Source organism: Natrix helvetica (assembly GCF_964273705.1).
Source record: "Natrix helvetica genome assembly, chromosome: 1".
In the NCBI taxonomy this organism is placed as follows: Eukaryota; Metazoa; Chordata; class Lepidosauria; order Squamata; family Natricidae; genus Natrix; species Natrix helvetica.
The window spans coordinates 364114865-364138720 of NC_138548.1; the positions used below are offsets into that span (position 1 = coordinate 364114865).

General features: G+C 57.5%; 3 protein-coding genes across 7 annotated transcripts in view; 2 read left to right on the forward strand and 1 right to left on the reverse strand.

Moving 5' to 3' along the window:
- Positions 1 to 5799, forward strand: part of COL11A2 (collagen type XI alpha 2 chain) — a 37469-nt gene extending 31670 nt beyond the window's left edge. For all 4 annotated transcript variants that reach the window (XM_081939675.1, XM_081939677.1, XM_081939678.1 and 1 more), the window contains 12 exons: positions 260 to 367; positions 615 to 668; positions 766 to 819; positions 949 to 1056; positions 1136 to 1189; positions 1274 to 1309; positions 1424 to 1477; positions 2094 to 2370; positions 2908 to 3020; positions 3657 to 3725; positions 4317 to 4559; positions 4990 to 5799. In XM_081939675.1, coding sequence (XP_081795801.1) covers positions 260 to 367; positions 615 to 668; positions 766 to 819; positions 949 to 1056; positions 1136 to 1189; positions 1274 to 1309; positions 1424 to 1477; positions 2094 to 2370; positions 2908 to 3020; positions 3657 to 3725; positions 4317 to 4559; positions 4990 to 5136 — 1317 coding nt within the window. In that variant the 3' untranslated portion in view covers positions 5137 to 5799. The remainder of the gene's footprint in view (positions 1 to 259; positions 368 to 614; positions 669 to 765; positions 820 to 948; positions 1057 to 1135; positions 1190 to 1273; positions 1310 to 1423; positions 1478 to 2093; positions 2371 to 2907; positions 3021 to 3656; positions 3726 to 4316; positions 4560 to 4989) is intronic.
- Positions 5690 to 19178, reverse strand: VPS52 (VPS52 subunit of GARP complex). 2 transcript variants are annotated; one of them, XM_081939680.1, is made up of 20 exons: positions 18859 to 19178; positions 16042 to 16123; positions 15320 to 15372; positions 15154 to 15229; positions 14970 to 15037; positions 13624 to 13799; positions 13346 to 13496; positions 11861 to 11961; positions 11508 to 11640; positions 11331 to 11388; positions 11024 to 11157; positions 10136 to 10291; positions 9748 to 9866; positions 9517 to 9640; positions 9133 to 9228; positions 8592 to 8699; positions 8434 to 8499; positions 7996 to 8107; positions 7789 to 7907; positions 5690 to 7702 (listed from the first exon to the last, which is right to left on the reverse strand). In XM_081939680.1, exons 1-20 carry the CDS (start codon positions 18943 to 18945, stop codon positions 7556 to 7558), a joined length of 2166 nt encoding a protein of 721 aa, XP_081795806.1. In that variant the 5' UTR covers positions 18946 to 19178; the 3' UTR covers positions 5690 to 7555. The 2 variants fall into 2 exon arrangements, with proteins under 2 accessions (XP_081795806.1, XP_081795805.1); XM_081939679.1 differs by having other exon boundaries at positions 15154 to 15232.
- A 132-nt stretch (positions 19179 to 19310) lies between these two features.
- On the forward strand, positions 19311 to 22942 carry RPS18 (ribosomal protein S18). The gene is made up of 6 exons (XM_081939681.1): positions 19311 to 19458; positions 20460 to 20558; positions 21770 to 21856; positions 22331 to 22432; positions 22617 to 22708; positions 22837 to 22942. Exons 1-6 carry the CDS (start codon positions 19327 to 19329, stop codon positions 22910 to 22912), a joined length of 588 nt encoding a protein of 195 aa, XP_081795807.1. The 5' UTR covers positions 19311 to 19326; the 3' UTR covers positions 22913 to 22942.
- Positions 22943 to 23856: the final 914 nt, after the last annotated feature.

Genomic DNA, 23856 nt, shown 5'->3' on the forward strand with positions numbered 1-23856 from the left:
CCAGAATTGGGGAGGGGGGGGCTGCTCAGGCTGCATGGCCCCTCTCAGCTGGTGCTCTGCTGGTGCTTCCGTCTGGACCAGAGGCTGAAGGGGACTCCACCCTGAGTGGGCATTGCAGGGTGTGCGAGTGGGGAGGGACCATTAGAGGTCATGCAATCCAACCGCATCAAAGCCGGAAGGAGCTGAGCTGACCCCTCTCCTAGGAGCCCTTCCTTCCCTCCGTCTGACCACGATTCCACCCTAACTCTCCCCTCTCCAGGGAGAATCGGGAGCCCTCGGGCCCCCTGGCAAAACCGGGGCTGTGGGACCCCAGGGGACGCCTGGAAAACCTGGCACGGAGGGCTTGAGAGGCGTCCCTGGATCTGTGGTAAGGGGGAAGGCAGCTGCTTGAGCTGGGTGGGTCTATCTGGCCCATGCGGGAGGGGGGGGGAGGGGAGGAGGAGGCTGGGAGGGGGGAGAAACAGAGCCAATTCCAGACTCATGGACCCTTGGAGGGTGGGGTGGGGGCCAGAGTGGGCAGAGGGCAAACCCATTTCTGACTTGCTAGAAGTGGAGGATCCCTGGTTGAAGGGGGGGGGGGTTAAATTCACGTCTTTATCTTCGGTCTCTTGTAGGGGGCCCAAGGCAAACCAGGGGCCACAGGCCAGGCTGGGCCCCCAGGACCTGCGGTGAGTAGCCACCCTTTGGGGGGGGGGAACCCAATGAGAGGGGGACTGTAAGCCACAGGAAGTGCTTAAGCTTCCTTGGTGGTGTTTCTTCCCGTAGGGACCCCCTGGACTGCCTGGACTGAAGGGCGAGACTGGCCCCAAAGGAGAGAAGGTAGGAGGGGGACAGGCGACCTGGGATTGATGCTTGCCCTAAGTGAACGGCCTTCTGGGACGGGAGGGATCCCCCCACCTGGGATCCCCCCCACCTGCTCACCCCCCCCCCACCCATGTCTCTCCGCAGGGCCACCCGGGACTCATCGGATTGATTGGACCGGCCGGGGAGCAAGGAGACAAAGGGGACCAGGGGGCCCCTGGGCCCTCAGGGAGTGGGGGGCTTAAAGGAGAGACTGTAAGTGCTGGGAGTAGGGGGGCTTGGGAGGGGGCTGGAGGGACAGGGACCAGCTTAACCTCCTGCTCTCTCCCTGCAGGGCATCCCTGGACCGACCGGCCCTCTTGGCCCCGCGGGGCCCCCTGGACTTCCTGTGAGTAGCGCCTGATTCCACACCCCCCCCAAACCCTCTTACGCCTCCTGGACGGGAACCCCAACTCTCTCCTTCTCTTTTCAGGGTTCTCCCGGTCCTCAGGGTGCCAAAGGAGCCACGGTGAGCGACGTAGCCCTGCCCCATAGCGCTGGGGGGGGGGGAGCAAAGGGGTGGGGAGGGAAAAGAGAGGAAAGTCTCTTCTTGAGGACTAACCTCTTGGCGATTTGATTCCAGGGCGAAGCCGGACCCAAAGGACAGCGGGGCATTCCTGGCCCCCCTGGGAAGCCGGTAAGACCCCCAGACTCACTCCACCCTGCCTCGATTTCCCCTCAGCAGAAGAGAGGTCTGGGAGAAGGCTGGGTCCCCCACAGTCACGTGGTCAAAATTCAGACGCTTGGCAACTGACTGACATTTACGACGGTCACAATGTCACATGATCCCTTTTCGCAACCTTCATTGGGGAAGCCAATGGGACTCACTTAACAACAACCGTTACTAATCTACCACGGTCGTTCATTTAACAACTATGGCGAGAAAAGTCGTAAAATGGGGCAAAACCCAACAAATGTCTCACTTAGCAACATACATTTTGGCCTCCATTGTGTTTGTAAAGTGAGGACTCCTTGCATTGGACAATCTGCTTGAGACCCCCTAAATGGGGCCAAGCCAGGGGGTAAATCCAGCAGATTCTGATAGTTCTGGAGAACTGGTAGCGGAAATTTTGAATACTTCGGAGAGCCGGCAAATGCCACCTCTCGCTGGCCCCAGAATGGGGAGGGAATAGAGACTTTGAGGTATCCTTCCCCTGCCACATCCACCAAGCCACGCCCACAGAACCGGTAGTAAAAAAAAATGAATTTCACCACTGGGCCAAACCCCACAGGCGTTGTAAATTTTTTGGCAGGGTCCACCAGGTGAGGCCATCCAGCCCCTGCCAATCCAGCGCCACAAGAAGAGCCGGCGCTCGGTGGATGGTAGCCAGCTGGTGACAGAAGAGGTGGAGGAGATGGCGGCCGACGCGGCAGCAGGGCAGCCAGCCTCCCGGCGCGTGGAGGAGATCTACGGCTCCCTAGAATCCCTCCGCCAGGAGATCGAGGGGATGCGGAAGCCGCTGGGCACCCAGGACAGCCCTGCCCGCACCTGCCAGGACCTCCTGCTGAGCCAGCCTGAACTGCCCGACGGTGGGTGTAACGGGTTAACAGAGGTGGGAGGGACCCTACACCCTTTCAGACAAACGGCTGCCTGGTCTCTTCTGGAAAAGAGGCCTGCTTACCTCCCCCAGGGCGATTCCCTGGCCCTCCTGCCTTGACCCACATGGCTTCTGTCCTGGGCGGGGGTGCAACCCGATTGGCAAGGCGGGGTGTCCCATGGACTCTGTTGAGCCGCTGGTGCCTTCGTCAAAACCCAGAAGCTGCTGGACTAACTACAACACCCAGCAGCCCTTGCCAGTGGAGGAGGGGGGAAGCCTCAGATCTGTCATCCTCCCTCTCCCCATGCCTGGACTCCACCCGGGGTTTTCCCTTGGAAGCCCTTGGGGAAACCTTTGGAAGCCAAATGTGAAATCCTGGGGGGATATTCACACTCCAAATCACCTTCACTCTCTTTTTTTTGGGGGGGGGGGGGGCATGAGTTTGCAAAGGGGCTACTGGAGTTGTGGGATGTCCACCCCACCCCATCTGAAAGCTTTGTGGGGAACTTTGGCCTGTCCTCCTCCCCAGGCGAATACTGGATCGACCCCAACCAGGGCTGTACCCGCGACTCCTTCAAGGTTTATTGTAACTTCACGGCGGGGGGTGAGACATGTGTCTTCCCCAGCTGGGAATCTCGAGAGGTGAGGAGGGGGTCATGGGTGGAGGGGAGGTAGAACTGGCCCCACTAGGGGATCTTGGGGAGCCCCAACACTGAAAGCTGATCTCCCCGTTTCTGCCATTTGTGGGGTGGGCAGTTTATGAAAACCAAGATGGCTACTGAAATAGGAAAGGTGGCACTCCTGGCAATGTTAGGCTGGCCCTCCTGGGGAAGGCGGAGAGAACCCAGTCTGGGCACCTCTACATTGCTCCAAATGGCCGTGGTGGGCACAGCCTGTCCGGGCAGGGGGTAAAGGCTGCGTTTCAGGGCGAAGGGCTTTGCCACGAGCCTCTTCCGGCTGAGGCTGCAGTTCCGTTGTTGCCCCTTGGCCTCCCATCCAGATACTAACCAAGCCTGGCCCTGCGAAGACCAGAAGGCCTTTGAATGGGGCAGGGTGGCTATGGGTCCCAGCCCTCTGAGGAGGGGGGAATGGACCCCATCAGAAAGCCAAAGGGCAGAATTTGCCTTTGGGGCCAGCCACCACAAGGCCCTGCTGCTCTTGGGTGCCCCCCTCTCTCTGTGGGTCAGAGAACCAAGCCACGCATGGCACAGCTTGCTTCAGCCCCTTCCTGGCTCAAGAAAGACCCCCTGATTTCCTAACCCTGCACTCCGTTTGCAGGTGGCAATGGCTGCCTGGGAGGAGGAGATGCCGCCGAGGTGGTTCAGTGAGTTCCAGAAGGGCCATCGGGTGAGTCCCCTGGCTGGAGGGTGGGGTGGCTGGCAGTGGGTCCTCCCCCTTCCTGCACCCGAATCTCTCCTCCTGGGGGGTGTTGGAAAGACACGCAGGAGAGAGGGTTCCGATCTCAGGGGGCGTCTGGAGGGGTGGCGGGAAACGGGTCTCTACTGGGAAATCCTCCTTCCATAACGGTCTGCCAATGGTGGCCATTCAGTGGCTCAGTCCTTGTGCTGCGTTCACGCAACACCCCAAATTTCATTCCGAAGCACCCGGAGCGATATTTGTGAAACTTGCTAAGGCTGGTGTGTGTGTGTTGTGAGGGGGGGAATTGACTTCCTTTTTCTTGGAACTTGGTGAGTTACGCAAAAGCAAAGCCGTCTGGTTGATTCTGGATAGGACACCAACACAGTAAACAGGCTTCCCCAGTGCAGGGTGCTTGCTCTGTGAAGCAGTTCCGTGCAGTGAGGTGGGGAGGGGAACCCCAAAATGGAACCCTCCACACCATCCAGCTCACCGTCCCGCTTAGGATTCGGCCTCCTCTACTTGAGGGCAGTCACCCTTCCCCGGATCCTCATCTCCCTCTCATCCCTGGTCCCTCCCCAGTTCTCCTACGTGGACGCGGAGGGCCGCCCGCTGGGCGTGGTGCAGCTCTCCTTCCTGCGCCTGCTGAGCACCTCTGCCCGCCAGAACTTCACCTATCATTGCCGGCACTCAATCGCCTGGCACAGCTCGGGGTCCCCCACCTTGGAGGGCTACCAGCAGGCCCTGCGCTTCCAGGGGGCCAACGAGGACGACCTGAGCTACGACAACAGCCCCTACATCAAGGCCCTGGTGGATGGCTGTGCGGTGAGTGCCCGGGAGGGGACAGGGATGGGGGGAACAACAACCGCAAGGGTGGGGTGGGGGACTGGACCTCTATGTAGAAATGGTGGGATGGCAGGCCTTGCATTTTCCATCCCCACATGGATGGATTCTGCTGGCCCCCAGGTGCCTCCTTTTCTCCTGCTATCGGCTGCTGGTGCTTCTCCCCTCCCATAGCGATGGGGGTTTGGGGCCCCTCCTTGGCTCAGCGGAGGGCATGTGGGGGGGGGAATGGATGCAGGGGGCTGCCACGTTCAGGACAAAACAGTTCCCACAAAGGGAGGTCCCAACGTTCCTGGTTCCCATCTTCCTGACCGGTGGATGGCTGGTGGAAAGCAGGGCTCCCGGCTTCCCTGTGGGGAGGGGGGAAGTGACCCACCTCCAGTGGTGACCTTTCTCTTCCTCCCCAATGCAGGCAAGGAAAGCATCTGGCAAGACACTCCTGGAGGTCAACACCCCCCAAGTGGAACACCTGCCCTTGCTAGATGTGCACCTGATGGACTTTGGGGAGGCCGGGCAGGGCTTCGGCTTTGAGGTGGGGGCCGCCTGCTTCCTTGGCTAGAGCGGAGACCCCAGAGCAGCCGGCAGGAGGGGGACGACCACCTTCCTGGTGCCCACCAAACAACAGAGACCATGGGAAGGGGGGGGGGAGGATCAGCCAGAGGCCCAGCAACCGGAAGATCTGTGGAGGGCAGATAAATCCCCCTACTCCCGGGGACTCACCAGCCCCCATGGAAATGTTCTCTCCTCTCTGCACCCCCCCTGCTGCCGAATCCCCCACAGGGCTCTGACCCCCCCCCTCCCCAGATGGACCCTAACCTGCTTCAGTGCTTCCTTCCATCCATGTTGATGGAGACACCTCCCCCAAAGAGCAGAGTCCCTAGCCAGCAATGGACGCCACCACACGAAACCCCTCCGGAGCCCCAACCCCTTTCCCAGCCCCCCAGAGGGCAATTTCAGCCTTGCCTCCCTCCCCTTGAATTCAGCGGCAGGCTTGGTAATGGGGTGGAGTTCCCCATCATCAAAGCCCCCCCCCCCGCCATTTCCCTCTTCTTTCTCCCCCCCTCCTTTATCCCGCACAAAAGTAATTGGTAAGAAGAAAACGTCCGAAGAAGAAAGAGGAAACCGTAGATTTTATTTTGTTTTTATACAAAAAAATAATAATAATAAATTAATTATATTATTTAATGGAATCAATATTAAAAAGAACATTTTTTTTCCTTGCTGCAAATTTGTAATCTTGAAAATGGATGTCTGGGTGTGTGTGCGTGAAGGAGAGGGGGGGTGTACATGAGCTTGAGATCCCACTTCTGGTTGCAGGAAATTTAAAGAAGTATATATTGAATTTTCTATTGGTCGGCTGAATGTCCGAACAGCCAGTGACCAACCTGGAAAAAGCTGCGAGTGGACATTTTGAGTATATTTTGCTGATTTGGGAGGTCCCACTTCCTCTTTCCCTGCTTCAAAGGGAGGGTCCATCAATGCCAGGGGTCGCCCCTACTTGTGGAGATGGTTCCTCCCAACGATGCCTGGGGAATTCTGGGAGTTGAAGTCCACCAGTCTTAAAGTGGCCAAGGTTGGACACCCCCAGCTTGGAATGCACCACATTTGTGGGCGTGTGGATGGAAACCGCCCTCCTGAGTCAATATGGCATCTTTCCTCCCTGCCGGCTGGGTCCTTGGTTACACACCAGCTGCATTCTCACGAGTTTTAAAAACTAGCTTTTCTGCTTGTGGGTTGTGTGACTGTCGAACCACAGCTGATGTGGGAGAAAGCAAGGAGAGGCCAAAGCCACTGGAAGGAGGCCACCATCATCACATCATGTGGCGGGGAGTTCCACAAATTGAATATGTAGTATTGAGGGTCTCCTCAAAACCGCTTTGGATAGGAATGGATTACAGTTGGCCCTTAACTTACAGCCGTTTGTTTAGCGACTAACATTGTGAAGGTGCTGGAGTGACTTACAACCAGTCCTCACACTTGTGACAGTTGCTCCGGGTGCTTAGCTTGGCGTTTGCGACCACTGCGTCTGGTGATCACTATTGGCAGCCTTCTCAGTCGGCTTCCGACAATGGGGAAGCCAGCGGGAAAGACCGGGCAAATGGTAGCTGCTGACACCTTGATTAAACCACAGCTAAAAAAGGTTGTAAAATTGGACGCGGTCACACGCGACGCCTCACTTAACGACTGTGTGGCCTGAGGTTGAATTTGCCAGTCCCAATTGTGATTGTACATTGTGGACTTCCTGCGCCTGGTACCCCAAAAATTGTAACACCACAAATCTGCGGCATGCTAATGTGGGTCAATTTTGTCAGTCGCTGCATTTACCCACAAACACAGACGGACCTCTTTGCTTCTTTAGAGAACGGCATGCAGCCCTCAACTTAACAACAGATCAGTTAGTGACTGTTCCGTTACAACAGCACTGAAAAAAAGGGACATGACAGTTTTTCACACTTACGGCCATCCCCACCTTCACGGGATCAAAATTCAGCCACCGAGCATATTTATGACGGATGGAGTGTCCCGAGGTCACGTGATCCCCCTTTGCGACCTTCGGACAAGCAACGTTAATGGGAAAACCAGATTCAGTTTACAACCGTCTAACCAATTTAATAACGGCAGTGATTCACTTAACAAACCTGGCAAGGAAAGTTGTAAAATGGGGCAAAACTCAGTTAACAACTGTCTAACTTAGCAACGGAGATTCTGGGCTCAATTTGAGAACTCCCTGTGCTCCAGCTCACGTGACCACACTCACCAACCCTGAACAAGAGCAGCGCCCAGTAAGCTCCGCCCATGGTGATGGGGTGGGGGGAGAGGGACGAGGGTGGGTGAGCCTGGCCCCCAATTCCAGTGCCCCCCCCCACTCCCCACTGGGTTCCAGGGAGTCCGCCTGAGTCAGAAGAGAGTTTATTCACAGGACGGTACAAGGGGAAGGGCGCTGCGGGGGTGGAGGTGAGGGGGGGGGTATTCCGCCCTCAGAAGTTGGGCCGGTGTTTCTTCACCTCGACCATCAGGTGGTGGATGTTGATCAGCTCCGAGCGGACGGGCAGCGACTTGAGGGGAGGCAACGCCAGAACCTTGTGGAAGCGGTGGTAGTACTGGATCAGCTGCGTCAGCGCCCCCTGCAGGCAAATGTGGGGCAGTGAGGAGGAGCTCAGCCCCGGCCCTTCCCGGGTCCCACCTTCCCCAAGGCCCCTGCCTCCCTCACCTGGATGATGGTGGTCCCGTTCTTGAAGTTGGTGAAGGAGCGCATGACGTCCTGGCTGATGGTCTCCACTGAGGCCTTCCAGGTTGCGGCAAAGCCGCGCACCAGCTGTGTCACTCGGGCTGTGGGGTAAGGAGGAAGAGGAAAGGAGTGGTGCCAGGACCTCCTCCTCCTGCTCACCTCCCCCCCACAAGTCCGTGCCCCACTCACCTTCCTCCCCTCGCAGGCGTTCCAGCTGGCCCCGCTCAGCCAGACCCTCCACCTCCTTCACAAAGGCAATCATGCCCCCAAACCCAGGGGCCAGGAGCTCCTCGATGAACTCCTGCCAGGGAAGGAGGAGGGAGAGGAAGGGCTTAGCTGTGGCAGAGGGACCCCTCTCCAAATCTCAGGGCATGGTGTGCCCCTCACTCTACCACTGAACGCATCAACTCCCTGACTCTACAAAGGGATAACACATCAGTCCTGCATCTGAGCCAGCTCTACGTCAACACCTGGTGTGTACCTCAAACACCTCTCCCCCATTACCCCAGGGGAGGGAAAGGTAAGACCCTCACCTCCCGAGGCATGGCTGGAGACCCCCCCCCCAGCTTCTTGGAGAGGGGGGTTCCTGAGAATGGAAGCTGCAACACCCTCTCACCCCCGACCCACCTGTGTCCGGGCATTGAGCAGCTGCTGGAAGCCGTCCACCTCTTTGCTCTCCTCCACTGCTCGTTCCTGGGGAGGGCAAGGGGGGGGAGAGGTGAGGGTTTTTTGTTCTTCTACCCCTCCCTCCTCTCTCTGGGCACCCCCCTTGGCGGCCTGCGTACCATCAGGACACCAAGCATCATGTCGTAGTTGTTGATGAGGAAGATGAGCTGTTCGGTGCGGGAGGAGAATTCGGCCGCCACACGCAGGACAAAGTTCTCCACTTCGGTCTGGTGGGGGAGGGAAGCAGGCAGCATCAGAAGCAGCCCCCCCCACCTCCAGACCACTCCCCCCAACACTAGGAGATGCAAGACTTCCCAATACTAGACAGACACTGCCCTACGCCAAACGGGCAGGCTGAGGCCAGAGGTTAGCAAGAAGGACCAAGGACAGGGAGGATGCAGGGGAGTATCTCCCCAGGCCCTCACCCCCCCATCACAGAGAGCCCCTCTTCAGTCCCTGGCCACATCTGGCATGTAGAGAACCAGGAAAGCAGACAGTTCGGAAACGTTTGCTACGCTGTGGGCGATGCCCAAGGCAAACAGTCAGAGAGAGGAAAGGCCCCCTCGAGGCACCTCTCTGGACCATCTCTGGGTCTTCAGCAGCACTGACAGGCTGCTCCCCTTGCAAGGAGGGTGTCCCCTATCCTGCAGAAGGGCCCACCTGAAGCTGCCCCAACAGGGCCAAAGTCCTCTCGTGGGGGAAGGTCTGGTTGATGCTGACGATGGCCGAGGAGAACTCTGCGTACCGCCGGGTGATCTGTGGGTGGGTGAGTGGGGGGTGAAGGGTCAGGAGAGCAGAGAAGCGGGTTTAGGGGCCTCTGAGCTCCCCAGACACATAAGCCCCCTCCTTCCTGGCCGGACCAGAGGCAGGCGAGCATCCCGGCATTCCTGCCAGCCTCCCTACCCATCTCCAGCAACTCGGGGGCTGTTGGGTTGTAAGCCCCCGGGCCTTTTCAACCCTCACATTCTTCCCTCCCCACCAAGAATGGGGGGCATCCACCCCTCCCTTCCTGAGGGGGAGTGCCACTCCCACACGCGCACATACGTAGTGGGGCCGCGTGTCCAGGAAGCCCAGCTTCTGGGGGTCCGTGCTCTGGATGCTGTGGATGTTCAGCTCCAGGATGTACTCAAATCGCGGCCAGAGCAGCTCCAGTAACGTGTCCCAGTATCTGGAAGGGGTGTGGATGTTTCACCAAAGACCCCCAACTGACCTGGCCAGCCGAGGGAGAGCCTTGGGGAGAAGGGCAGATAGGGAGGGGGGCAAAAGGAGACCCACTTGTCAATGGCCGGGACGTTGCGCTTGCCCACCAGGGCCTTGAAGCGAAGGACGATGTGGATACAGAGGAAGACGGCGATGCTGTCGTAGCAGTCGCTCACGTAGGCGTCCATGTGCTTCTGCAGGGGCAGGGGGAAAGGAGAGATGAGATGCACGGTGGGGGTGTCCCTGCCTCTTGGACCCCAACTCTCCCCAAAGGGTTCTAGGACAGTGAGAATCCTGTGGAGCCGGGCATGAAGGTCCAGTAAAGGTCCCATGGCCGGAAGGATCCGGAAAGACGTGGATAGGGGGTGTCTCCAAAGTTATGCCTGAAATTTCGATTCCCCCCAAGGGAGGGAGCCCTCTTGGTCCGACCCCTCCCCCAACGGTCGCGGCCCCAGATGCTCACAAGGAACATGGCGAGGGTCTTGCCCATGACGGTGTTGAAGAGGTCCAGGGCAGGGGTCCCAGCCACCAGGAAGAAGTCGCAGAGGAAGAGGTATTCCCGGCAGCTGTTGTCCAGCAGGGCGTAGTGCTGGCTCCGGAAGAGAGACTCAAACGGATACTGGGGGGGGGGGGGGGAGTCAATACTGGCAGGGCTGAAGGGGCAGGAACCTCGGGACCCCCGGCCCTCCCCAGCTCCCACACCTCCCTCCTCCACAGAAATCCCTTTCTTCCCGACATTTTCCGTCAGACGGAAAAAGCAAGCAAACCCCAAATGGAACCACCTCCCAGCCAGGTGCTCCCATGCCCTGGACTACAGCTACCCTCATTCTCAGCCAGGCTCTGCTTATGGGTCGAAAACCTGCCGGTCTAGAGGCTCCCCTCCCCCGTGACACGAGGCTCTTCTTCATAAACCGAAAGGCCCCCGAATAGAAATGCAGCCAGTGACGGAGTTAAAGGGAAGAAGTTAAGGAGAGAAAAGGCAGCAGGTCAGCAAAGACCCCTGCCTTGAGGAAGCCCCCCTGATTTCAGGGGTCCCCACACCTGGGCCCTGGGCAGTTTTGGAACCAGGCCTCAGGAGCAAATGGGAGCTGCTTGTGCATGCGCTAACCTGCCACTTGCATGGAGCCGTCCTGACAAAGCTAAAAAGGTTGGGGAACACGGCCCTATTGCATTCTGGGAAGTGGGTTGTTGTCACTGAGTGGGGGTGGGGCGGAGGCAGGGGCGGTGTACTTATCAAATGCTCTGGGCCCTCCTGGGAGCCTCCCATTTCAACCGGGTTGATCCGCTAGGACTCAATCAGCCAAGCCCTTGGGCCGCTGCCCCAAGTGCAGCGGGGCAGGGCCGGACTTACTCGGACGTCGCTCTTCTGCGCCGAGTGCGGCACGATGATGGGTCCCTCCAGCTCCGCATTGCTGATCACGTTCCCTCGGTTGCCCAGGGTGAAGATGGTGTTCCGGCTGCGGAGGGACGGCTTGGAGAAGAAGCGTGTAGCCAGCCGCAGTCAAGGAGAAAGGGACCACCGTATCGGCCCCCAGGTCAGGACCCTTCCTCCCCCTCCTCCACGAGCCAGGAGCGGTGCAGGGGGGAGGGGGGAGATGCAGCCAAGCTGCCTCCAAAGCCCCTCTCACCTGCTCATCCGGCCCCCTCTTAAAGGATATCCTTCTTGCCGGTGTCTTCCACCCCCATCAGGTCGTCCTTCTCAGCCACCTCCTCGTACTGCAGATACAGGGGACAGAAAACAGGGCACGGCTTGGCACGGAGGGGCTCTGGAGTTGGAGGGGACCCTGCATCTAGATTGGGGGGCGTAGACCAGGCCCCCTGCCCAGAGAGCTCACCTGGAGCTTCATCAGGCGGTTGGTGTAGGACTTGAAGTAGCTGAGGTAGATCTTGCTCATGGTGTCCACATACTCATCCCGCACCTCCTTGGCGATGAGCCTCTCGTGGCCCAGCAGGAACTGGTAGAAAAACCTGCCCCGCAAAAGAGGAGGAACTTCACTTGTCCCCCACCCCGTAAAATAGGAGTAGGGGGTCCCACTTTGCTGTCCCTAAACTCAGCAGGAACGTTTGCAAGGGGCCCCTTGGTCTCCCCAAGGCGGGTGGGCTGGGATCGTGCCCAGAGCATTCTGGGAGACCCCAGACGATGGGAACCCCGGGGCATGCTGGGGGACGTGGCAGACCAACCTCCTACCTGTACTTGAGCAGGGCATTCTGGGGGATCTGGTAGTTGGTCATGGGTTTGCGGAAGGAGTAGACTTTCTGCAGGATGAACTCTCGGATCTTGGCCACCGCCTGGTGAAGGAAGGAGAACCACCCGTATGGCACCTCTAGCCAAAAGCTGGGCACCAGGACGCCCAAGCCGGACCCCCCACTGTCCCCTGGCAATGTGGTAGCCAGAGCCCTGCAGCCAAGGACAGAAGAGCGACGCTTGAACGCATCGGTGACACCATTGGGCAGAGAGAACAACCTTGAGGGACGGAAGGAAGATCCGCAACTGACAGCAGATAAAAGAAACCGGAGTCTGGGCCAGAACGGATAACCTGAGAAAGCTACTCAGACGTGACCCTCCCTGCTTCTCACAAAGATAGAGGAAAGGGAGCGGAGGGGCATTCACTCCTGCAGGTCACGGTTGTCCCAAAGGTGCTTTTTTCAAGAGGCAACTGGACTTTCTTGTTTTTCTTTGAAGACTTTTCGCTTCTCATCCAAGAAGATTCTTCAGCTCTGACTGGATGGTGGGGAATGGAAGGATTTATACTCCTTGTAGATAGCTGGTCATTTGCATCCTTTTAGGGGGTCCTTGAGGCCACCTGGAGTTTATCTGTGTCCTCAGGGTCACCTCCAAGTGGCCTCAACGACCCTCTAAAAGGATGTAAATGACCAGCTATCTACAAGGAGCATAAATCCTTCTGTTCCCCACCCTCCAGTCGCAGCGGAAGAAGCTCCGTGGATGAGAAGAGAAACGTCTTCAAAAGAAAAAAAGAAAGTCCACTTGCTTCCTGAAAAGGCACCTTTGGGGAAGTTGTGCAGGATTCTTTTCCTGTTAACTTCTTACAATAAAAAATGTTTTTAGTTTGTGCATTGTTGGTTTCCGAATTTGGGCCATCCTGTGGCGCAGTGGTTAGAGGGCAGGCTACTTCAGCTGACTGCCGGCTGCCTGCCATTTGGCAGTTCGAATCTCACCAGGCTCTAAGTTGACTCAGCCTTCCGCCCTTCTGAGGTCAGTAAAATGAGGACCCAGATTGTTGGGGGCAAGAGGCTGACTCTGCAAACCACTTAGAGAGGGCTGTGAAAGCACTGTGAAGTGGTATTTAAGTGTAAGGGCTATTGTAACACCCTTCCTTCCTTCCTTCTTTGAGCCACGGTGGCGCAGTGGTTAAATGCAGTACTGCAGGCAACTTCTGCTGACTGCCGGCTGACTGCAATTTGGCAGTTCGAATCTCACCAGGCTCAAGGTCAGCCTCCCACCCTTCCGAGGTGGATAAAAGGATCCAAATTGTTGAGGCCAATAAGCTGACTCTGTAAACCGCTTAGAGGGCTGTGAAGCACTGTGAAGAGGTATATAACTCTAGGTGCGATGCTACCAAAAGGGGTGATGAGGGGGGGAATCCGGCATCTGAGCCCTGCCACTCCAGCTCTCAGTTCCCTCATGGCCCCGGCCAGGATCCCAGCTTCCCACCTTGGCCTTCAGCTTGTCTAGGATGTCGGCCACGTCCGTGCAGGCCATGGTCTCGCGGAAGGCCTGCTCCTTGACGGCGTTGATCTTGTTGTTCAGCTCGTGCAGCTGCTCCAGGAAGGCCTGGTCAGTCACCGGCGTCTCCAGGATGGTGCTGGGGACGGAAAGGAGCATCAACGGGGAGCGTCCTCTCCCGTCCCCCTACAGATTCCCCCCACGCTCTCTTCTCTGCCAGGTCTTCTCCCCCTCCCTGGATAACGGGCCCTTCTGCCCGGCCGGACCTGATCATGATGTTGGGCACCACCAGCTCGTCCACCAGCTGGGAGAGGCGGCCGCGGACGGCCTGGCGGTTGCGTAGCCGGACGTTCATGGCGACTGACTGCTCCTGCAGCGTCTGGATCTCACAGCTGATGCTGCTCAGGTCGGACTGGAAGGAGCTCAGCATGGCCTCCATGCGCTGTGGAGGGAGGAAGGGGCCACCCTCAGTATTGCGGGGAGGAGGGGTGGATTAAGCAGGACAGACCCATCTTATCATTCCAGGACAAGCATTCTGGGGGTGCAGGGAATGCGGCCGGATCTGCACACAGGAGCCCCGTTAGATCAGCCTACCTAACGTCTACCAGAAGGGGGAAGCAGGCATCCACCCAGAAGCCCCCCAGTCCTTGCCCCCTCAGGACTCCTGGGAGAAGCCCCAGTGCTGGAGGGGGGCAGTCTGGCCTCAGAATCCCAATCCTACCAGGCTACTTGGGGACTCCATTCACACAAAACAGGACAGCCTTGAGGGGTCCCTGGGGGAGGTAACACTATCAGTGCCCAGAGCGCACCAAGGGGGACCCCTCATTTCCACCCCGGGCTACAAATATTCTCCTTTATTAGGACAGACCTGGTTAAATAGGGTTGGTAATAGTCTGTCTGAAGGTCACCTGGGAATCAAGCTGCCTTGACCTTATACAATGGTAGCCGGTGGGCTTTGGGGCGCCTTGGGTTAGCGCATGAAGCCTCCAATGCAGGGCTGTCAAACTTGATTTCATTGGGGGCCGGATCAGGGCTCTGTTTGACCTTGGAGGGGGCGTGGCCAGGGGATTACCTCGATGTCACTCATCAAAGCTCCATTTATGGCTGCGACAGCCTCCTGCAGGCCTCGGCCAGGGCTCCATTTACGCTGGCAGAGGCACCGCGGGGCAGTCTTTCGCTGTTTCCAGGGCAGGCCTATGGGCCAGATCTAAGCACCCCGCAGGCCGTATGCGGTATTGCAGGGTGCTTAGACCTTGAGTTTGACACCCCTGCTCTAATGGCAAAGTCCAGAAGTGGCATTCAGCAGGTTCTGACCAGTTCCGGAGAACCAGTAAATACCACCTCTCACTGGCCACGCCCCCATCTATTCTCTGCCTCCAGAGTCCCAGCTGATCAGGAGGGAATGGGGATTTTGCAGTAGCCTTCCCCTGCCACGCCCACCAAGCCACACCACACCCACAGAACCGGTAGTAAAAAAAATGTGAATCCCACCACTGGCACAGTCCTCCCTTCCCTCCCACCCCACTGCAGGGAAGCCCAGTCCCTCCCTCCAGAGAGGAGAAGGGCGAAGCCCCCGAGGGGGGGGAGAAGCGCGGGGAGGTTCCGCGCTCACCTCCAGGACGGCGTCACAGGCCGTGATCTGGGTGTGCAGGGAGGCAATGTTCTTGCTCTCCTTAATGTCTGGGGTGCCTGTTAAGGACAAGAGTGGGCTGAAAGAGTGAGGAGGGGGTTTCTCCGGGTTCTAGCTCTTCAGGAAGCCCCCAGGAATCAGCCTTCCCTGAGCAGGCCAAGGATACAGTCCTTGATGGAGGCGTTTTCGATCTGCTGCAGCTCCTGCTCCACCTGCTTGGAGTACTGGCGGAGATCCACCCCCTGCTAAAGCCGAGAGGGGAGTGAGTGAGGAGCACCCTCCCTTCCACCCCAGGGCTCCTCCCCATTCCCCAGGCTTCCCGCCTTTCCCACCGTCTTCAGGGCCTCCTGCACCAAGGCGTCCTCCAGGTTGGCTTGGATGTGAACTGAAAGAGAGGGGTGGGGGGGAGAGAAATAAGGCCTGGAGCAAACAGACTTTGGCCCCCTCCCCAGGTGAACTGATTGCACCCCCCTCCCCCGGTAGTGCCCTGGACCCCGCTTCCTCAGCTGCACCAGTAAGGAGGTCCTCTTGCCAAGCTGGAGGGAGGGGGGCTGTTGAGGCACAGCAGCTCCTACTGGGAGAACTGGGAACGGCTCTTCCCAGCAGCAGAAACTTACTGGGAATAGATGCTTTCTGTCCATATTTCCCCCGGGGTGTGCGTGTGATGACAAGGACGCTACAATGGACGCAACGTCATTGTGGCTTCTCTGAGTTTTCACCCACTCTGAGGGTGACTATAGAGGAGGGGTCTCCAACCTTGTCCACTTTAAGACTTGTGGACTTCAACTCCCAGAATTCCTCAAGTCAGCTTTGCTGGTGGTGGAGTTGAAGTCCACAAGTCTTAAAAGTTGCCAAGGTTGGAGACCCCCGCTATAAAGTGTGGGAATCCTCTTTTACTCTATATTTTGGGGAGGGGGGAGTTTTCCCTGTTAAACCATCAACCACCCCTTCCTCCAACTGAAAACCACCAGTCCCAGCTGTCGAGAGGCTGCAGGGGTAGGGTGAGAGAGGACCTCCCCCCCCCCAACAAAAAAAATATTTATGCCCCGCTTACTGTCCACTTCGTCCAGGATGAACTCTTCGGAGGTCAGGTCCAGCTCCCCCAGGCTGAGGGGCAGCATCTCATCGCTCTGGCCCTGGGGGGGAGGGGGGACACAGCAAAGGACCCCGTTATGCCCCTGATTTGCGGGGAGGAGGTCAAGCAAGGCAGCCCTGCCCTGACACAAAGGGACTTGCACCCCACCGCCCACCGTGCTCCCAGCAAGGCTGGCAGGGGCTGAAGGGCTTCGCTTGTGGCTCTGGGCCGGGGCTGGTCCAGAGGGCCTGCAAAGAAGGTTCCATTCAGCAGGATGAAGGATGGGCCACTTAGTGCAGAGGGCCAGAAGGAGAGTGATCTCTTGTGCTTTTACCCCTCCCTCAAGGAGCTTTTAGAGCAGGAAAGGTCCTTGGAGGTCTTCTAGTCCAGCCCTCTGCTTAGGCAGGAGGCCATTTCAGTTATGTGAGTGTCCAGCCTCTTCTTAAAAACTTCCAGTGACGAAGCACCCAGGACTTCTGGTGGCAAGCTGTTCCACTGACTAATTGTTCTCACTGTCAGGAAATTTCACCTTAGTTTCCAGGTTGCTTCTGTCCTTGGTTAGTTTCCATCCATTGTTTCTTTTCTTGCCTTCAGGTGCTTTGGAAAATAGCTTGACTCGCTCTTCTCTGTGGCAGCCCCTCAAATGCCAGAATTCTGCTATCGGGTCCCCCCTAATCCTTCTTTTTGTTAAACTAGACACACCCAGTTCCTGCAGCTGTTCTTTGTATATTTTAGTCCCCCAGGCCCTTTGATCACTTTAGTTGCCAAAGATGCCGGCAGTAAACAGCCCAACCAGGGAAAAAGTTAAAATAGGGATAGAAAATAGTGGGGGGGAAATAATAATTATACATTAATATGTTAAGATATACAAAAGGACAGAAAGATGGTTCGGAAACAAAAGGTGATAATAAAAGCTTGTATAAACCATATGAAATGATGGAAATGAAATGTAATATTTAGGAATAAAAAGACTATATTCATGTGCATTGGAATGTTTGTTACCCAGTTACCACACCATTCACACGCTGATATGATATAAAGAATATAAAAAATGAAAATTTGATTGAAAAGAAAGAAAACAGCCCAAGCAAAGAATCACCAAAATAAACAGAGAGCAAATCCCATAAATTCTGACTAGCCCTGATGACGTTTCCTAGTGGGGTAATGAAACATCTGCCCCCCCCCCAAAAAAAACCAGCAAGCACCCAGGGACCCTCATCCCAACTCATAGCTGCCAAGATTCTCCTTTATGGGTTTTATTCCCTCCAGCCCAGAACGTCTACGGGGGAAGCCACTTCTCACCTTTGCTACTAATTTAAAGGCTGCAGAGATTCCTTTAACAACAGTGACAAGCAAAATGGGGCAAAACTCACTTAATGTCTCGCCCAGCAACAGAGATTTGGGGCTCCGTTGTGGTCGTAAGTTGAGGACTACCTGTCCAAACCCGACTACAGGTGAAGGAAGTTAGCACCCAGCCCTCTCCTAGCAAAATGAAATATCCTAGGAAATATTGAAAAGGCAGAGTGTGGAATTTCCCTGGATGAGAAGTGGAGAAAGATTTTTTTTAAGCAGGAAGCAGACTTGTTCTTAATAGCCCCCACCTTCCTCAAGAGCCCACAGCAGATGCCCCCACTTCAGAGAGAGATAGCTGGGTCTATTCATAGGCAAATGCCCTCACCCAAGATCCAACACAGGTAGGATTAGCCCTCTACCCACCTCGCCACCCATTACATCACCCAGCAAGGCTCAACCAAGCTTGGGACTCAGGACAGCCTACAAAGTTAGCTAAGACCCCCACCCCACCCCTGGGAGTCTGACAACCAATCAGAATGCGTTTGTTATACAGGAAGAGCCCAGAGAGGGCATAAAACTACTATTACTTCTTCTTCTCCTGTCTTCTTCTTCTTCTTTCTTTTTCTTCTCCTTCTTTCTTCCTCCTCCTCCTCCTTCTTCAAACTCTTTGAGGCATGTGATTCCCCCCTTTTCCCCAGGACCTCAAACCACCTGGCCCTGTCCACATTAAAACCTTCTTTCCAAGCAACTTCCATGAAGCCAGGGTCTTTTGCCCCCCCCCCCCACTGGAACTGGAGCCAGACTTCTTCCAACACAGGTTTACACAACAGGCGCATACTACGTTGGCATTACGACAGGGAAGATAAAGCGTTAAACTAGAATGAAACCATGGCAAAATCACCATAATTGTTGGAGTCCCAGAGTCGCCATAGGGCAGGTGTCCAAGTCCCCTCTGTGTTTGTGTGTGTGTGTGAGAGAGAGAGAGAAAGAGGGGGGGGGTCTCTTCCCCCCCTGTCATATGGGGGGAGGGGTCGGGCCAACCCCCCCATCCCATCTGGGGGCTCCAACCATGGCAGGTGGGGGATCCGGGAAGAGCCCCTTCTGCAGCCCCTTCAGCTTATGGGGGTGCCCCTGGCAAGGCAGGTGGAGCACAGGTGGAGCTGACATGCGCAGACCAGGCTCCTTGCAGGGGGGCTAGATGCCTGGCTCGCCCCCCCCTCTGACGCCCCCTTGAAGGGTCGGGGGGAGGGGTCTTCACACACACACACACCCCAGAAGAAGGGAGGGGGCGCCCCAGGACGCAGCGCGGGAGTAGCATCTCCGCCCGTCCCGCAGGCAGGCCGGGACCCCCAGGAGGCCATCTGCCCGGTGCAGCCCGCCAGGGATGGCTGTGGGGGGGGGGGGGGCTGGGGTCAAAGGTGAAAGGAGTCGTGGTCGGGAGGATGAAGACGGGCGGCTTCGGAAGCGGGGCCGAGGGAGGGACGGGGACAGAGCGACGCCCACCTCCTCCTCCTCCGTGTCCCCCGGGCCGAGGTGTCCCTGCGGGCGGCGCCGCGTCTCCTCCGGTTCGGAGCCCACCGCGGACGCCATCGCCGCACCGGCTGCACCACTTCCGGGTCACGGGAGGACGCTTCCGGTCCCCGCTAAACCTTTGGCCGACTCCCAGGAATTCCTGCAGCGACGTTACCCGCTGCGGCAGGAGCCACTGAGACTTCCTTCCGGCTGGAAAAAGAAATAAAAAAGGCGCTTCTAAGTGTTCAGCGGGTCGGAACTTTTGTTTCTCCGTTCTAGTTTCCCCTCCGAACACAATAGGGAAGGGACACACGTCATCCCTCGCTCTCTCAGAGGTGTACCGACTGTTTGATACGCCCTCAAGGCACCGCAGGGCACCTCTCTACATTTTATATCTCTGTGATGTAGGGCTTAGTGTAAGGCCGCTGCGGCGAGAGACGCTCATCCGTGTCTGACTCTATGGTCGCCACACCGGAAGTGTGGGTAGTTTCACTTCGGCTTCGGGGGCGGGACTACCATCGGGGCCTCTCGCGCTGCGCCGCTTCCTTTTCCGGCCGAGTGGAGAGCGAGAGGAGCCGGTTCGCAGCCATGGTGAGTGATGGGGAGGCCAATAATCCACCGCCATCCGCCGCGGGGGCCGCGCTCGGAGGGTCAGTTGTGGGGTCGGGGGTGCCGGGGGTCTTCTGCGGGGGCCCCGGGGCTGGAATGGGTCGCTCCCCGTGCAGGGCAGAGCTTCACCCTCTCCAGGTTGAATTGGGCTTGAGCGTCTGCCTGGCCTATGTCGCCCCCTTTAACGCCTGCGATTCTGGGGCTCTACATTACGACGATTCTATCATGGTTTCATCCTAGTTTAACGCTTTATCTCGCTCGTTGTATTGCCAACCTAGTTTATAGGCACGCGTTGTTTAAACCTGCACTTGGGTTTGGAGGTATGCCTATGTGCCTCGACTTACGACCGCAATTGAGCCCAGGCTTTATGTTGTTGAGTGAGGCATTAATTGAGTTCTGCCCCATTCTACGACCTTTCTTGTCACCGTTGTAAAGTGAATCACTGCAGTTTTTAAATTGGTAACACGGGTGGTAAGTGAATCTGGCTTCCCCGTGACTTCGCTGGTCAGAAGGTCGCAAAAGGGGATTGAGACAGTGCAGCCGTCGTAAATATGAGCCGTTTGCAAAGCACCCTGAAATTGTGCAAAACAGTCATAAGCCACTTGCTTATAACTTTGGAGGGTCACTAATTGAGCCACAGTTCATTGTAAGTCGAGAGCTATCTGTAATGCAGCTTGTTAGCGTTGTGTATCAGTGTTTGCATGACCTCTGGGGGTGCCCCGGGCTAAATAAATACTGAACCTGGTCCCGCCTTCTTCTCCAGCCTTTGTCTCTGGCGCTGAGGAGCAGCAGAGCTCAGTGGGGCTTTCTTGGTCCTGGGGGGGTGAGGGGTGGGGGGCTGCAATGGAGGCAGCACAGGGGTCTCATGCCAGTGAGCCAAGCCGTGTCCCGGGCGAGCAGTTCCACCCTCAGGGCTGGTGTCCCGTCCGCCCCCCCCCCTTGCAAGGCCGTTTCTCACACGTCCTCTTCCTTCTCCCCGCAAGTCTCTCGTGATCCCAGAGAAGTTCCAGCACATCCTGCGTGTCCTGAACACCAACATCGATGGGCGGCGCAAGATCGCCTTCGCCATCACCGCCATCAAGGTGGGTGAGAAGCGGCCGGGCAGCTGCGGCCGTCCCGGTGGGGGTGGCGGGGCTGTGGGGCTGCCGTATGACGGCCAGGGGGCGATGGTGTGTGTGTGTGGGGGGGGGGTTATGGCCCTTCCCTTCCTTGAGCTGGGGGAGTAGTAGTGGGGCCTTTGTTGGGCCGAGTCCTGAGTGGCGCCAGGGGGCCCCGTCACAATCCGGCATCTTCCCTGCGGCTCTTGCCAATGTCTCTGTGGAGCCCCTAACATGTACAGGAAGTCCTCGGGTTGCAACTATACAATAGAGCCCCAAATTTTGGTTGCTAAATGAAACATTTGCTACTTGGGGTTTGCCACATTTTACGACTTTTACGACTTTTTTTTTGCCACTGTTAAGTGGAATCATTGCATTTGTTAACTTAGTAACATGGTTGTTAAGCAGATCTGGCTTTTGACTTTGCTGGTCGGAAGGTGGCAAAAGGGGAATTGCGTAACCCCGGGACACTTTGTCGTAAATATGAGTAAGTTGCCAAGTGTCTGAATTTTGATCCCGTGACCATGGGGATGGCACGGGGGTTGTGAAAAACGCTCCCAAGTCACCTGTTTCAGTGCTGTTGTAACTTCGAAGTGGTCACTAAGTAAGCGGTTGTAAGTTGAGGACTACCTGTACGCGCAGGGTCCCCACAGAGTTGCCTTAGGGAGGTTTAACGCCTGAGAAAAGGCAATCGATTGCATAAGCTTAGAAATCGAATAACATTAATCATAACTGATTGATGCTTCCCCTGAGACCGGTTCTGCTCCGGCCAGGCCGGCCTCCTTGTCCCCAAGAGCTGAGTGGGGGGTCTTGGGTTTGGACACCCCCTTCATGGGTCTTTATCGAGGGGCTGTTCCGGTTCCACCCGCCCAAGCAAAGGTCCTTGGAGTCTGGAAGTTTGAGCCGTGCAACGCAGATCGGTTAAAAATCACGTTTATCGTATTGGTGCATTGGCTCAACGTCCGTTGGGGCTCTGCTGTGTTGGCTTTCAATTGGGGGGGGGGCAGAAAAGCTGCAGTGGAAGCCCCCCCTTTGTTCTGCTAAGATATGAAAACATGACACCCCCCCGCATCTTGAATTTGAGAGACCCCCCCCCCCCCGACTCGCTAAGTTGTGTGAGGGACGGTGCGTGTGTGGGTGTTCTGCCTGGCTTCCCTGGGGGTCCCCCTCTGAGCGTCTCCCGCTTTCCTCCGCAGGGGGTGGGCAGGCGCTATGCACACGTGGTGTTGCGGAAGGCAGACATCGACCTGACCAAGAGGGCTGGGGAGCTCACAGAGGACGAGGTGAGAAGAGCTGGGGAGCAGCGGGCAGGGTGAAGGGGGTGGGGTGGGGGAGTCCTTGGAGTGGACGGAGCCTCTTTTGGGGAGCCCAGGACCCCGATGGTCCCTCTGGAGGCAAAATAGCTGTCCTGAAGGGCGTGGTGGGTGGTGCAGGGATTGGATGACCTCTTAGGTCCTTCTATGCTTCTACCCCCACCGCTTCCTTGGGCACCCCACGAGGGGAGGGGCCTGGAGCCTCAAAACAAGGCCTTGTCTCTTACTTCCAAGGCAGAAATCGTTCCGGCCTCCGGCCCAGGACTCGTTGCCAGCTGGGGGGGAGGGCAGGGGTTGTGTCCATGGGGTGGGGTTGAAATGGTGTCCAGCCGATCACCTGGTGGGAGCCCCTCCTTCCCCACCCTCGGCTCCCTCCCAGGCCGGACCACCCGCCAGCCTCCTGCCCTGCCCAGGGTTTGCCCTCTGACCTCTTGGTCTCCCCAGGTCGAACGCGTGATTACCATCATGCAGAACCCCCGGCAGTACAAGATCCCCGACTGGTTCCTCAACAGGCAGAAGGACGTCAAGGACGGCAAGTACAGCCAGGTGAGAGCCAGGCGCCCGGGCCTTTTCCTTGGGGAGGGAGAGGTGGCAAAGGGGGAGCCGGAACTGGCAGGCAGAGGGCCTCGGGGATGTTTGGGCACAGAGGCCGGTCAGGGGACTCTGGGCAGTAGAGCCCCAGGGGGAGACACGGCCCCTTTGCTGAGCCTCCTCCCTTTCCCCCCCACAGGTCTTGGCCAATGGGCTGGACAACAAGCTGCGCGAGGATTTGGAGCGCCTGAAGAAGATCCGGGCCCATCGCGGCCTGCGCCACTTCTGGGGGTGAGTGGAGGAGGTGGGTTGGGGTGCCCGGACAGCCGCACTCTGGACTGGACGGGGTGGTGGTGGAGTGGATGGACCCCTTCCTGATCTGTCGTCCTCATTGGCCCCATTCTTTCCCCCCTCCCCAGCCTCCGTGTCCGTGGACAGCACACCAAGACCACCGGGCGCCGTGGCAGAACTGTGGGCGTCTCCAAGAAGAAGTGATCCTTTTGTGCTAATAAAACGTTTTCCTGACAGCTCTCTCCCTGTGTCTTCCTTGGGGGGGGGCAGAGCTGGGCGCCCAGTGAGGGCTGTGGCTGGGCCAAAGGGGCGGGGCCTGGGGCTTCCAGGTGGTCTCCCATCCAGAATGGAGAGTGCAGGACTGGGCCATTGCCAATTGGGGTGGGGGTTTCCGTGGGTGGGCCCTTAATTTTCCCCAGGGGGGCCACAGAAGTTGTGGCTGTTGTGGAGGGCCGAACTTAAAAGGGTTGTGAAGGTGCGTAGGCAAGCAGGGACGGATGCCGCCGCCCCCCACGCCCCCAAATGGGAATTGAAAAAACAAAGGCCACTTTCAAGCTGAGACCAACGCAAATATCAACATTTGTTTATGTGCAAATACACATTTGATTCCTGATTGACCTCATGTGGACAGGACGAGGGCAGCCAGATGTGGCCCAGAGGCCATGAAAGGCCCAGGGCTGCTCCAGGTGGTTCTGGCTGGGGACGAGGGTTGCTGTAGTGCGGCTGGATGGGGACACTACTAGGTGACTCCATTGTATGGCTCTGGTTCCCGGTGGGCGGAGCGGTTCCTTGCAATGGTCACAGTGGGAGGGAGGGAGGGAGGGAGGGGGGGTTAGGCTGCCCCTGTGGGGTTCCTGCTTGTGGCTCCGCTGGGGGGCTCAGGTGGGCCCTGGTTCTGGCTGGGTTGGCACAACTACCGCAGGTTCAAATGAGGGGTGGGGGTTTTTTTCCCCACCTCCTTGGCTTGTTTGCAGCTGCCGGAGGGAACAGGCGCCTCTGCCTGCCACCCTCCCCGGCCTCCTTGTGCCCTTTCTCGAGGGGGGGAGGGGAAGGGAGCCAGTTGCCAAGTGGTCCTGGGGGGGGGGACAAGGGAGCCCCCACCCCAAGCATCGGGGGGGGGACGACGACAACTCCCATCGCCCTCGGCC